A 14,183-nucleotide genomic window follows, 5' to 3' on the forward strand; every position below is an offset into this window, starting at 1 on the left:
GAAAGAAGCTGTTCCTCGACCTGCTGGTTCGGCAACGGGGAGACCTGTAGCGCCTCCCGGATGGTAGGAGGGTAAACAGTCCATGGTTGGGGTGAGAGCAGTCCTTGGCGATGCTGAGCGCCCTCCGCCGTCAGCGCTTGCTTTGGACAGACTCAATGGAGGGGAGCGAGGAACCGGTGATGTGTTGGGCAATTTTCACCACCCTCTGCAATGCCTTCCGGTCGGAGACAGAGCAGTTGCCATACCATACTGTGATGCAGTTGGTAAGGATGCTCTCGATGGTGCAGCGGTAGAAGTTCACCAGGATCTGAGGAGACAGATGGACCTTCTTCAGTCTCCTCAGGAAGAAGAGACGCTGATGAGCCTTCTTGATCAGAGTTCAATAGAAACCGACGATAACCGTTTCACATAATGAAAGGGAGACAATGTGAACACAGGATGCTGATAAATAGGGCTCGATCTCACCTCTCACCAGTGGACAAAACTCAGTATAAAGACTGGGACCAACATATGATTCAAAGTATGTAGTTTTGGCTGGATTTTCATGCACGGTTTGCATAGGCTGATCGGTGATACAAAGCAGCCACAGAGTCCGCGCTGACCAGCGATCCCCGCACACTAACACTATCCTACAAACACTAGGGACAATTTATAATCGTACCAAGCCAATTAACCTACAATCCTCCTACGTACGTCTTTGGAGTGTGGAAGGAAACTGGAGCTTCCCGGAGAAAACCCGCGCAGGTCACGGTGAGAATGTACAAACTTCATACAGACAGCACCCGTGGTCAGGATCGAACCCGGGACCCTGGCACTGTAAAGCAGCAACTCTACCGCTGTGCCACCGTGCTGCCCTTGCGGGTCTTCTGCTGCCTCCATTAGCTAAAGCATCATGGATTTGAAAGGTACTGTGCATTCCCCATCTCCTGACGCTCGGTATCACGGGTGGAGAATTAATTTCAGTCCTCCATGGCAGCCAGAAAATGTAGTGTTCTTCTCGAGAGTAAATTTGCCATCCCCAGCTCATCTGCCCTACATACAACTCCAAACCAGCAGCAATGTGGTTGACTATTCAGTGCCTTCCATTACAATGCATGGGTTTTCTCCATTTACACGGTTGGGTTAGGAAGGAACTGCAGATGCTGGTCTAGGCCAAAGATAGACACAAAGTGCTGGATTAACTCAACGGGACAGGCAGCATCTACTGAAGATAGACCCAAAATGCTGGAGTAACTCAGCGAGTCGGGCAGCATCTACTGAAGATAGACACAAAGTGCTGGAGTAACTACCTGGCCCGCTAAGTTACTCCAGCACTTTGTGTCCATCAAGAGGGAAGTTTGGAATGGGCAGTAAATTGTTGTCCTTGGTAACAACGGCCCCCATCACTCTGATGAATAACGAAGAAAAACTTGCATTGCTTCACCTGCCTTAGTCATCGGTCAAGTTTTTTTGGTTTTGTTACGCTATTCAGAATCCACAGCTTCACCAGGTGACAATGACACTCACCTCTCCAAAGCCTCCTTTGCCCAGAACCCTGTATTGTCTGAAAGTGTCTTTGGTGATGGCTTGTCTGAAGAACAAAAAGGAAGAACCAACATTGTAGCAATTTCGATGCAGGTTTCATTTTCCCTTTGACTACATCCCGAGAGAAGATGAGCTGTAGACAACTACCACAAAGAATGAAAACCCCAGTGAAACTCTGTCCTACACTTTTTCTCACAGAGAGTCGTGAGTCTGTGGAATTCTCTGCCTCAGAGGGCGGTGGAGGCTGGTTCTCTGGATGCTTTCAAGAGAGAGCTAGATAGGGCTCTTAAAAATAGCAGAGTCAGGGGATATGGGGAGAAGGCAGGGACGGGGTACTGATTGGGGACGATCAGCCATGATCACATTGAATGGCGGTGCTGGCTCGAAGGGCCAAATGGCCTACTCCTGCACCTATTGTCTATTGTCTAACACTTCACCCATAGTAGTACTGGCTTACTTCCTCTTGGATTTTAACTGCTGAATTCATATCACAGATGATGGCCTTGTGAGGATCTTTTCTGATTCACAATAAATACCACCTTTAGTTTACGTTAGGGTAGACACAAAATGCTGGAGTAACTCAGCGGGACAGGCAGCATCTCTGGAGAGAAGTAATGGGTGATATTTTGGGTTGAGACCCTTCTTCAGACTAGTTTAGTTTAGTTTAGAGATACAGCGCGGAAACAGGCCCTTCGGCTCACTGGGTTCGTGCCGACCAGCGATCCCCCAATATTAACACTATCCCACACACAATAATTTAAGAGCCCTATCTAGCTCTCTCTTGAAAGTATCCTGAGAACCTGCCTCCACCGCCCTCTGAGGAAGAGAATTCCACAGAGTCACCACTCTCTGTGAGAAAAAGTGTTTCCTCGTCTCCGTTCTAAATGGCTTATTCCTTATTCGCAAACTGTGTGGCCCCTGGTTCTGGACTCCCCCAACATGTTTCCTGCCTCTAGCGTGTCTTTGGAGTGTGGGAGGAAACCCGAAGATCTCGGAGGAAACCCACGCAGGGGAGAACGTACAAACTCCGTAGAGACAACACCCAATCGAACCCGGGTCCCCGGCACTGCAAAGACTGTAAGCAGCAACACTACCGCTGCGACATCGTGCCTCCGTTCTCACGAACAATATAATTAAATGTAACCATCTCGAATTAAAGAAGATTGGAACATTGTCCATTATACCAGAATAGTGTGCCACAAGACTTGTCCCTGTCCATTCGTATGCAAAAGCCCCAGTCCCAGGGGGGAGAAGGTAACACAAGGTAAATCACCGTACTTACCTCTCCAACCATTTCCACTGCAGAAATCGATCAAAGTACATACTTTCTTGGTAATCCACAAATGGCTCTCCACTGAGGTATTGATGAGGACTCCTGTTCCAAACCAAACAAGTTAACATTTAGTTCACTCAAAAGTCAGGCTTTGCCAAATAGCTTGAGAGAAAATGAAAGGTCAGTGTTCCTTCCCAATCCACCCACACCAATATCCTTCCACCGAAGTCTCTGGCTGTCTCCAGGTAATCTATCGGTTCCGTTTACCCGGATGTCCTGAAGTTGACTCTTCCCACAAATTGGTTAATACACAAGTAACACTTTTGATAGAGACCCAAAAATAAATTGGATAGTTATATGGACGGGAAGGGAATGGAAGGTTATGGTCTGAGCGCAGGTATATGGGACTAGGGGAGAATACGTGTTCGGCACAGACTAGAAGGGTCGAGATGGCCTGTTTCCGTGCTGTAAATTGTTATATGGTTATATGGTAAACCAGACCTCCACGACATTGTCAAGAATAGTATCAAAAGCACATGACTGATTTCATAAATGAATAAGTGACAGGTGAAGAATTAGGCCATTCGGCCCATCAAGATGACTCTGCTATTCAATCATGGCCGATCTATCTCTCCCTCCTAATCCCACTCTCCTGCCCTCTCCCCGTATCCACCAACACCCGTACTAATCAAGAATCTCTCTATCGCTCCCATTCACTTGGCTCCACACAGTTTGTGTGGCAATGAATTCCACAGATTCACCACCCAAAGACCAATTGTCAAAAGTCGGTGAAAGATGGAACCAGTTCTGCCCGTTGTAGGAATGAACGGAAAATCAATACACAACGTGAAATAAATGCCAATTGTCAATAGAGAATAAACACTAAAAATGCAAAGAATCAGGAAAAAAAAAAAAATTAATGTAACATTGATTCACGGCACACAAACACATCTGGGACCTCCACTACACTTTGGGGTAACTCCCTCCAAACAGCAATCAAGTCATTATTAAATTCTGCAGAAATAAGCAGCAATTGGCTTTGGATCAACAATTAGGCTGCAGGAAGGGTATGGAATTGAGGGGGGGGGGGGGGTACCTGGGACGGCAGGTATCACAGTTGAGCCCTCTGGAGATGTTGTGGGATTATCAATGAAACGTTAAAGAAGGAGGGTGACCACCTGATGATCGATGACGTACCTACCCTACCTTTCACCGCAACTATCCCACTGCAAATATCATGAGTGCCGACTTACTACAGGGATTGAAGCATCAAGTCCTGTTAGCTCTACTATTGCCTCTCCATGAGCCCCCTCCATTGATAAGAATACAAGCTGTATACAATACTTACTTCAAGCATTCACTGAAGATCTCTTTGCACGGGCCCTTTTCAAGGCTTTCGATGCACTGAATGATGTGGGACTTGCTAATTTCTGTCATGTATTCTGGAGACTGGGAGAAGTGAAAGACAAAACTGGTTTGAGAACACAATCAGCTGAATGAACACGAGCCAAAATATGCCAACATATTTTAAAACAAGTCAGACCAAGCAAAATCCCCCAGTATTGTCCCACTGTAGATTCCCCAGCCTACATTAGGCATTAGCAGCGAGCAATGGACGTTTGGATTTTGGCGAGTGTTGGAATTTTTCACTTGCTGCACTTCAGAGGTGAGCAACTGAGAAACAGGAGGGATGGAACTCAGCGACATATTAATAGATTGTTCAGTTCAAGTTTTTCCTTTCCGAAGATACTAATGTTTACATGCCACGACATGTGACCTTAGGACATACCAAAGTGCTCGAAGTCAGAGCTTTTTAAATAACTTCTCCGCAGGGAGCCAATGAACAGCAAGTTCCCAGAAGCAGAAATGAGATAAATATCTGGTTGTTTGAATGTTGATTTTGGAATGAGTCGACTGTGATTAAAAAAAGATCATCCGTGCTCTTCAGGAAACACAGCGAGATATTTTACATCCATCCAAGGAAACAGACAGTGTGGTAGAGGGGGGCATGGTGGTGCAGCGGTAGAGTTGCTGCCTTACGGCACTTTCAGCGCCAGAGACCCGCGTACGGGCGCTGTCTGTACGGAGTTTGTACGTTCTCCCCGTGAGGTTTTCTCAGAGATCTTTAGTTTCCCCTCACACCAAAGACGTACAGGATTGTAGGTTAATTGGCTTTCTATAAATGTAAATTGTCCCTAGTGTGTGGGGATTATTGGTCAGCACGGACTCGGAGGGCTGAAGGGCCTGTTTCCATGCTGTATCTGTAAAACTAAAAACCATGGTTTATCTAATATCACAAAGCACCCATTGCCACCATAAAAAAATGCTAAGAGGCATAGGGAGGGTAGATATAGCAAGGAACGGTTCCACAACTGGTCCATGCTAACTAGGAAGCCCCATCCAACCAGCTTATCTTTGGTCCTGTTCATGCCATATCACTCTAAAGCTTGAGTAAGAAAGAACTGCAGATGCTGTTAAAATCAAAGGTAGACTCAAAATGCTGGTATAACTCAACAGGTGAGGCAGCATCTCTGGAGAGAAGGAATGGGCGACGTTTCAGGTCGAGGCCCTTCTTCAGACTCAAGAAGAACTTTGAGATTTTTCAGCCTGAAGAAGGGTCTCGACCCGAAACATCGCCCATTCCTTCTCTCCACAGATGCTGCCTCACCCGCTGAGTTACTCCAGCATTTTGTGTCTAAAGCTTTCCCATCCATGTTCTGGTCCCACGCAAGTGTTGTGCTCATAAACCAAATGTTCTGATCCTTTGCATTTTCAGTGTTTATACTCAATTGACGTCATTTATTTCATATTTTGCTGCACTATAGATTTTGTGTTTGTTCCTCCAACAGTCTGAACTAGTTTCATCTTTCACCAACTTTTGATCATTGTTCTTTCAACTCACTCATGTGCTTTTGATGTCTTTCTAAATTGCTGTCATTGCACTTGCCTCAACCATTTCCTCTGGCATGTTATTTCATACACCCACCACCCCGTGTGAAAAACTTGCCCCTCAGGTTCCTATCACATTTTTTCCCCACTCACCCTAAATCTCTGCCCTCTACATGATTACCTAACCCTGGGGAAAAAAGATTCCGTGCATTCCCTTTATCGACTCCTCTCAAGATTCTCTGCACCTCTATAAGGCCACTCCTCAACTGACGCCACATCAAGGAGTAATGTCCTAACCTGTCCCACCTTTCCCTATAGCTCTGGCTCTCGAGTCTGGGCAAAATTCACGTAAATACTCTTTATGTTCTTTCCAGAAGAGATGGTGGAACCACATCCAATCGATACTTTTGGGAGGCTGTTAGATGGCCAGAGTATTGGAAAGATATGGCCCTAATGAGACAACTGGAGATCGTGGAGATTGGCCAAAGGGATAGCATGGAGGCAGTGGGCTGAAGGGCCTTTGTCTGTGTAGTAGAAGCAGTTTGGTATGGATTTAATAACCAGTCCTTTCGTCGGCACAGAACCATGATAAACTGGTTTGAGTAGCCATCAAAGGTGGTTCCCCATCATTTAGCGACCTATTAAGGTCAAAGAGAAATAACCATTTGTTTCCAAACCTTCCACAGTAGTCCCTCTACACAGCAGCCCAACAAAAGTCCAACCTGTTGGCCGCAAACATGTAGCCGGCATTCCACATATCACGGGTCAGACAACTGAGTTATTCCTGACAGTGCAATTCAAATACAGAAACGGCAACCTTCAACTCTCCCAATATTCAATGACAGCAAATTCCTAGTGGCCACCCACATCTTAGTTGCTTCGATGGCTGTAGAACAGTGGTTCCCAACCTTTTTTTAGTTCATGTCCCCCTCGGGATCTTTAATTTTTCTGTGCCCCCCCCCCCCCCGATATTATTAGCGGGAAAAAAAGTGGCCCCCTTCATTGAACCTGTGGCCCCCTAAATCCCCAAATTTTTCTGTGGCTCCCCCTGAAATTTGCCATGGCCCCAGTTTGGGAATCACTGCTGTAGAACATGGATGAAGAAGGGGCATTACATCTTGGAAATTCACGTGGGTTTTCTCCGAGATCTTCGGTTTCCTCCCACACTCCAAAGGCGTACAGGTTTGTAGGTTAATTGACTTGGTATAAATGTAAATCATCCCTCGTGTGTGTGTGTAAGATAGTGTTAGTGTGTGGGGATCGCTGGTCCGAGCAGACTCGGTGGGGCGAATATCAGTTTCCGCGCTGTCCCTCTCAAACTAAACAGTAAAACTCAAACCCCTTCAGTGAGAAAAATAACATTCCATACCCCCTCGGTGAGAAACCTGTGAATGACCTCATCGGCTTTCTCCTTCCTCCTCTCATCTGGAGTCACTTCATAATCTACCTGGAGAAGAACAAACACATTGCACCATTAAGCAATCTTTGACCATAGGCAGAGCAAAGAGTGCAGAATATAGTTACCAGCACTAAAGCGCATCAGTTCCATAGACAAAAGTCCAATGTTTGCAGTAGGGTAGAGAAGAATCTGACACTACCCCAGCTTATGGAAGAGCTAATCAGAAACTGATAATAGAGGGGAAGACGTTATTTCTGAGTCTGGTTCTGAGCGCACTTTCAAGTCTCTGTATTGTTCTGTAAACCCTCGTTCAATTCAGATTTTACTCAAATTGGAATCACAAGGTAGAAACTGCAGATGCTGATTAATGTACAAAACGGCTAAAACAGGGTGGCATAGCGGTAGAGTTGCTGCCTTACAGCGCCAGAGACCCGGGTTCGATCCTGACTACGGGTGCTTGTCTGTACGGAGTTTGTACGTTCTCCCCGTGACCTGCGTGGGTTTGCACCGAGATCTTCGGTTTCCTCCCGCATTCAAAAGACGTGCAGGTTTGTAGGTATCAAATTGTCCCGAGTGTTGGACAGTGTTAATGTGCTGGGATCACTGGTCGGTGTGGACTCTGTGTGCCCAAGACGCTGTATCTCTAATCTAAACTAAAGTAAACAGTCTGAAGAAGGGTCCCAACCAGAAACGTCACCTACCCACGTTCTCCTGAGATGTTTCCCGAGTCTCTGAACTGTTTTCTGTCCCTCAGGCAACACACACTGGTACTGCCCCTTTAATATCATTCTAACTTAAATTAGTCTGGTGGAGGAGAGGGGGTAAGTCTCTCAGGCAGCAGTGTGGAGTCTGTCGCTTAACCAGAGAGCTGAACATTACAAAAATGCCCTTGAGGTTATGATGAAGAGAAACATTCTACTGGAAAAATATCAGAGTACACAAGTGCTGATGACATACAGCTCGGACAAAAATGGATAAATCACAGGAGGTGTGAAATCAGAGCTTGGCCAGGGTGGTGTGGGTCTGACAATGCTGCCGGCTGCCTTTTTGAAGCAACAAGCCCTGCACAGATCCATCCCTGTGATGTTGGGGAAGTCAGTACCCGTGATGGATTGGGCAGTGTCCATCACTTTATACCATGTAATTTGGGAACTTCGATATGCTGCAGACCCCCAAACGGAATTGTTGTGTTCCTCAGGTGGCTCGCTGTGGCCATGGAGGAGACCAGCCTTTAGGTCGGATAACTCTGGGGGAGTGAAGTCTTGCACCGGTGGTCAGCTTGGTCGGCTGTCCAAAACGTCAAATGCCTGTGATGTTGGGGAATAGCCCGTGATGGACAAACCCACACCATGGACATTGCATTGTTGCTCCTCAGGTGGATTATAGACCAGCCTTTATTAAACTCTGGAACCTGTCTTGCAAGGTGTCATGGTCGGCTTCTAAGTCAAATGCATTGTAATAGCATGCAAACCCACAAGGACATTGCATTGCAATTGCCTTAGGTGCTTTTAGCAGCATTTGTCTCTGCTGGCTGTTTTTCGGGTTGATCAATGTGGAGTATGCCACAGTTTCTTGCTGAGTTACTCCAGCACTCTGTGCTCCAAGGATGATGCCTGACCCACTAAGTTACTCCAGCACAGGGTGGCACAGTGGTGGAACTACTGCCTTACAGCGCCAGAGACCCGGGTTCGATCCTGACTACGGGCGCTGTCTGTACAGAGTGTGTACGTTCTCCCCGTGACCTGCGTGGGCTTTCTCTGCGATCTTCGGTTTCCTTCCACACTCCACATGTACAGGTTTGTAGGTTAATTGGCTTGGCTTAAAATTTAAAAAAAGGGTAGTATGAATGGTCGGCGCTGGCTCGGTGGGACGAAGGGCCTGTTTCCGCTCCGTATCTCTAAAAAAATTAACTAAACACTTTGTGCTCCAGGGATGCTGTGTGACCAGTCTGAAGAAGGGTTTCGGCCCGAAACGTTGCTTATTTCCTTCGCCCCATAGATGCTGCTGCACCCGCTGAGTTTCTCCAGCACTTTTGTCCACCTTCGATTTTCCAGCATCTGCAGTTCCTTCTTAAACACAATGCTGTGCGGCCTGCTGAGTTAAGCTAGCACTTTGTGCCTGAGGTTTTGGAGCATGCCACACTCTCTCAGTACCGCCCCTCCCACAGTGTGGTTCCCCAAGGCAAAACACAGGCAGGTTGGACGAGTCTGAAGAAGGGGTTTGGCCCAAAACATTGCCTATTTCCTTCGCTCCATAGATGCTACCTCGCCCGCTGAGTTCCTCCAGCATTTTTGTCTCCCTGTAGATGGGACATGTTGGCTGGTGTGAGCCGAAGGGCCTGTTTCCACACTGTATGACTATGAATGCAAAGAATGACATGCACAGCTAGCATTGCATTTCCTGTATATATTTTGTTGTGAATACATTATATTTCTGAAATTTAAAAAAATGTATTATCCAATGAATCCATCTCAGCTCTCTTTCCTTCATGCAAATATCTTTTTAAAAAATTGGTCGCACCCATTTCCTCTGCATTTTCACAGAGTGTACTGCTGCTCAAAAACGAGCTGCATCCTCTTGTAATGACATCTTTGGTTCTGTGTCCTTTAGTAATGAGTTCTCTTTTTACGATTTTGAATAGGGTTCAAATCTCTGATTCTTCTTCCCACTCAAAGGGAAAGATCTCAACTTCTCTAGTCTCTGTACTCACAAATTTCCACTGCTACGATTCTAGAAAAATACTTCTGTTCACTCTCCAATTCTTTGACATCTGTTCCACATGAGGTTTCCAGATCTAGCACTGAGTCACAGTTAAACAGTGAAGGAACTTGGGGTGCAAGTTCATAGTCGCTTTAGTTTTTAGTTTGTGAGATACAGCATGGAAACAGGCCCTTTGGCCCACCATGTCCAAAGATCCTATCGCAAGCAAGATAGACCACTCCTTCTAAATGCAATGGGCTGACGTGTAGTACGCAACGGAGCGGAACGTGGGCCTTTTTTTCATCCATTTCAGTAACCCGACCCGCAGTGTAATCAACGTTGCAGGGAAACAGGTTGTGTTAATAAATTATATAATTCTGAAAATGAGGAGAAGATTTTTACCAAATAACTTTTATTTTTACGAGGATGTTTCCGTAACCTGCTTCCGTCTCCGCACTAGTATCTTTGCTCCGCTACGGGATCTTTGGTGCGGAGACGGAAGCCGGTTACGGAAATGGGGCCGAAAATGACCCATGAAGCTGCCCATGACCGTACCATGTCTTTTTCGTCGAGTGATCTATCTTGCTCGCTATAGGATCTTTGGCCATGTCAACACTAACCAGTGGTCACCCTCTACACTAGGGACAATTTACAGAAGCCAGGTTTAAACCAGGTTGGCTCAGGCGGCAGGGCGGCACAGCGGTAGAGCTGCTGCCTCACAGTGCCAGAGACCCGGGTTCGATCCTGACTACAGGTGCTGTCTATGTGGAGTTTGCACAATCTCGCTGTGACCATGTGGGCTTTCTCCGCATGCTCCAGTTTTCTCCCACATCTCAAAGATGTGCAGGATTTATGTTTAATGGCTTCTATGAACTGTCCCCAATGATCAGGACAGAATGAGTGCATGGGGTGATTGTTGGTTGGCGTAGACTCGGTGGGCCGGAGGGCCTGTTTCCAAGCTGTATCTCTGAACTGAACTGACCTGACCTAACTCCAACACTAACCCCTCAGGCACGTCGACACCGCTGCCTGGTCCCACACACAGTCACCGTACACTTCAAGCCGCTCCTCCTTACCACAGTGTCGAGGAACCTGATGCATCTTCTCAGCTCCGGCTTGGTCTCACAGAACTGTCGGAAGAGCTCTCTCCCGATCGGCTGCTTGTTACACAGGCTGTCATAGTCTCGTTCTAGAAGGTGGGCAAAAAAAGGAAAGAGAAACATTTGATTTGGTGCTCGGGAGTTGATGTGGTCTGCTGCAACCATGCATCTTTGTGTTCCAAGCAACCAGCCCTGCACTCTCTGCTAAATTGCTTAGGTTGCATTTTCTATTTTGATCGCAAGCCGTGCCTGATGTGAAACATGACAATACAAGCCGTTAGTGGTTTGATTGTAGGCAGTGAGTAAGAACAAGCAGCGTGAACAAGTAGAAAGCAAACCTTGCACTGGGCAGGTCTAGAGTACAGGGACCTAATTTGCCTCTGCTGCATGACCCCAATAGCTGCTTAACGATGCAGGTACCTGCATTGTTCAATGGATACTCATTGTCACATATGCATTTAAACATTACATTGTGAAATTCGTTTTGCATATAATGCCAGTGCCGCCTTGTTTGGGGCCTTTTCACCACTGCTCTTCGGTACCTTGTGCATTATGTGAATGGTGAACAAGGAAGAAACTAAACATGCGAATAGGTACATTGTGTCTCACTAAGAGAGGTAATTATTGCCAATGAGAAATCAGCTGGGATCATATGTTCAAAACAGATCACTGATCAGATCAACACAGGACTCACCAAGGGAATCCAGCGTTGTAAACACATGAACTCAAGTCACTTGGAGAACTCCAGCGGGAACACAAGGAGTTGTGGATGTAGCCAAGCACAGGCCAAGATACAAGCAGAACCTGACAGCCTGAACCTCAATTAAAAGATAATTAAACCACAATACTCGACCAACCTGCCAGGCAGTTTCCAAAAGATTCAAAACTGAGACAGTGTGGAGGCTGGGTGTCAGGGGAGAAGGCTGGAGAATGGGGTTGAGAGGGAGGGAGAGATAGATCAGCCATGATTGAATGGCGGAGTAGACTTGATGGGCCGAATGGCCTAATTCTGCAGGTCAAGCAGCATCTCTGGAGATAAGGAATAGGTGACGTTTTGGGTCGAAGGTAGACCCTGAAACCTCATCTATTCCTTTTCTCCAGAGACGTTGCCTGATCCCGCTGAGTTATTCTGGCATTCCGTGCCTATCTAACCTCTCCCCTTAACTAAACTCCAAACTAGGCAAAATTCTGCCAAATCTCTGCCCTTTCACCAGCACGATCACATCCTTCCAATCTTGTGGCGTTGGGATCAGGGCGGCAAGGTGGCGCAGTGGTTGAGTTGCAGCCTTACAGTGCTTGAAGTTCCAGAGATCCGGGTTCGATCCCGACTACGGGCTCTCGTCTGTATGGAGTTTGTACGTTCTCCCCGTGACCGGGTGGGTTTTCTCCGAGATCTTCATTTTCCTCCCACACTCCAAAAACATACATGTTGGTAGGTTAATTGGCTTGGTATAAGTGTAAATTGTCCCTGTTGTGTGTGTAGGATAGTGTTAATATACGGGTTGGTGTGGACTCAGTGGGCTGTGTCTCTAAACTAAACTACTAAATGGTCTGAAGAAGGTTCTCGATCTGAAACGTTGCCTATTTCCTTCGCTCCATAGATGCTGCCTCACCCGCTGAGTTTCTCCAGCATTTTTGTCTACCAAACTGCACACATGCCTGGACCGTTTATTCTTTCTTCACATTTTTATATGTGTAAGAAGGAACTGCAGATGCTGGCCCACACTGAAGAAAGACACCAAATGCTGGAGTAATAGGTGACGTTTCAGGACCTTCGGACTGAAGAAGGGTCTCGACCCGAAACGTCACCTATCCCGACTCCAGAGATGTCACCTATCCACCTTTCATCTCCCCAGAGTATGCAATGCCTTTAGTCCCGTAGCTGAAACCAGTTAGAAAACTCCAGCTAGGCCCCACCCGTTTTAGCGTCCATCATCAGTGTCTTGTGATAAGACAAATATTGGTTATATTCTGCAGATGGGAGAATCACCTTTGCACAGCAGCATCTATGGAGCGAAGGAAATAGGCCCGTTTCGGCCGAACCGGACCTCCCCGGACGCCTTGGCTCAGCACTTCAACTATGCAATTCCTTTAGGTCTCCTCCATGGCCACAGCAGCAGAAATTGGAGGAACAACACCATATTCCGTTTGGGGAGGCCCCGGGGGCATGAACCAAATTCTCCCATTTTGTTAGACTTGCTATCCTCCCCTCATCAGTGTCCCTCCCTTCTGTGATACCCAGACAGTCTGAAAGGGTTTCGGCCCGAAACATATTGGTTCCATAGATGCTGTGCACCCGCTGAGTTTCTCCAGCTTTTTTGCCTTTGGTTCAATTGTTGCACTGTACTAATCCTACCGCCAGCTTTCATAGCATAAGGCACTTGCAATACCAGAGGCAACGCAAGCCGAGGCCCTGGAACATCATCGTTCAATCGCTTTGCAGCATTTGTGGATTGTAATTGCGTAACAAAATACATGCTAATGAGTTTTCCAGCACGAAGTCGTGAAACTAAACTCCTTATTATGCACCCTAGTCATGCAATGCAAACGCCATTTGTCTTTTGTCAGACAAAAAGCAGGCTATTCAGCCCGTCGGGCTTGCCCTGCTATCCCACAAAACAACAGCTAATTTCCTGCATCAGGATCAAACCGGGGTCTCTGGCGCTGTAAGGCAGCAACTCTACCGCTGTGCCACTGTGTCTTGCTCTCACTGGAACATGAAATAAGGTCATAAGTAATAGGAGCATGATTAGGTTATTCGACCCATCAAGTCTACTCCGCCATTCAATCATGGTTGATCTAATCTTTCCTTCTTAACCCCATTCTCCTGCCTTCTCCCCATAACCCCTGACACCCGTACTAATAGGTGCAGCAGCATCTATGGAGCGAAGGAAATAGGCAACGTTTCGGGCCGAAACCCGGAAGGGTTTCGGCCCGAAACGTTGCCTATTTCCTTCAGTCTGAAGAAGGGTTTCGGCCTGAAACGTTGCCTATTTCCTTCGCTCCATAGATGCTGCTGCACCTGCTGAGTTTCTCCAGCAATTTTTGTGTACCAAGAATCTATCTATCTCTGCCTTAAAAATATCAATTGACTTGGCTTCCACGGCCTTCAGTGGCAATAAACTCCACAGATCCACCACCTTCTAATGAAAGAAATCCCTTCTCATCTCCTTCCTAAAGGAATGTCCTTTAATTCTGAGGCTATGACCAGCGGTCCTAGACTCCCACTGGTGGAAACACCCTCTCCACATCCACTCTATCCAAGCCTTTCACTATTCGATTCACATACTTAGGATTA

The 14,183-nt window shown here is 46.8% G+C and overlaps 1 protein-coding gene across 1 annotated transcript in view; it reads right to left on the minus strand.

Moving 5' to 3' along the window:
- The window catches only part of LOC129713318 (G protein-coupled receptor kinase 5-like), an 84,333-nt gene that overhangs the window by 25,936 nt on the left and 44,214 nt on the right, over positions 1-14,183 (minus strand). The window contains exons 3-7 of the mRNA XM_055662291.1: positions 10,862-10,974; positions 7,056-7,133; positions 4,146-4,246; positions 2,807-2,899; positions 1,507-1,570 (exon numbers count right to left, since the gene is read on the minus strand). Of these exons, the coding sequence (XP_055518266.1) occupies positions 1,507-1,570; positions 2,807-2,899; positions 4,146-4,246; positions 7,056-7,133; positions 10,862-10,974 (449 nt within the window). The remainder of the gene's footprint in view (positions 1-1,506; positions 1,571-2,806; positions 2,900-4,145; positions 4,247-7,055; positions 7,134-10,861; positions 10,975-14,183) is intronic.

This window comes from Leucoraja erinacea, chromosome 35 (genome assembly GCF_028641065.1).
Source record: "Leucoraja erinacea ecotype New England chromosome 35, Leri_hhj_1, whole genome shotgun sequence".
Classification (NCBI taxonomy): Eukaryota; Metazoa; Chordata; class Chondrichthyes; order Rajiformes; family Rajidae; genus Leucoraja; species Leucoraja erinaceus.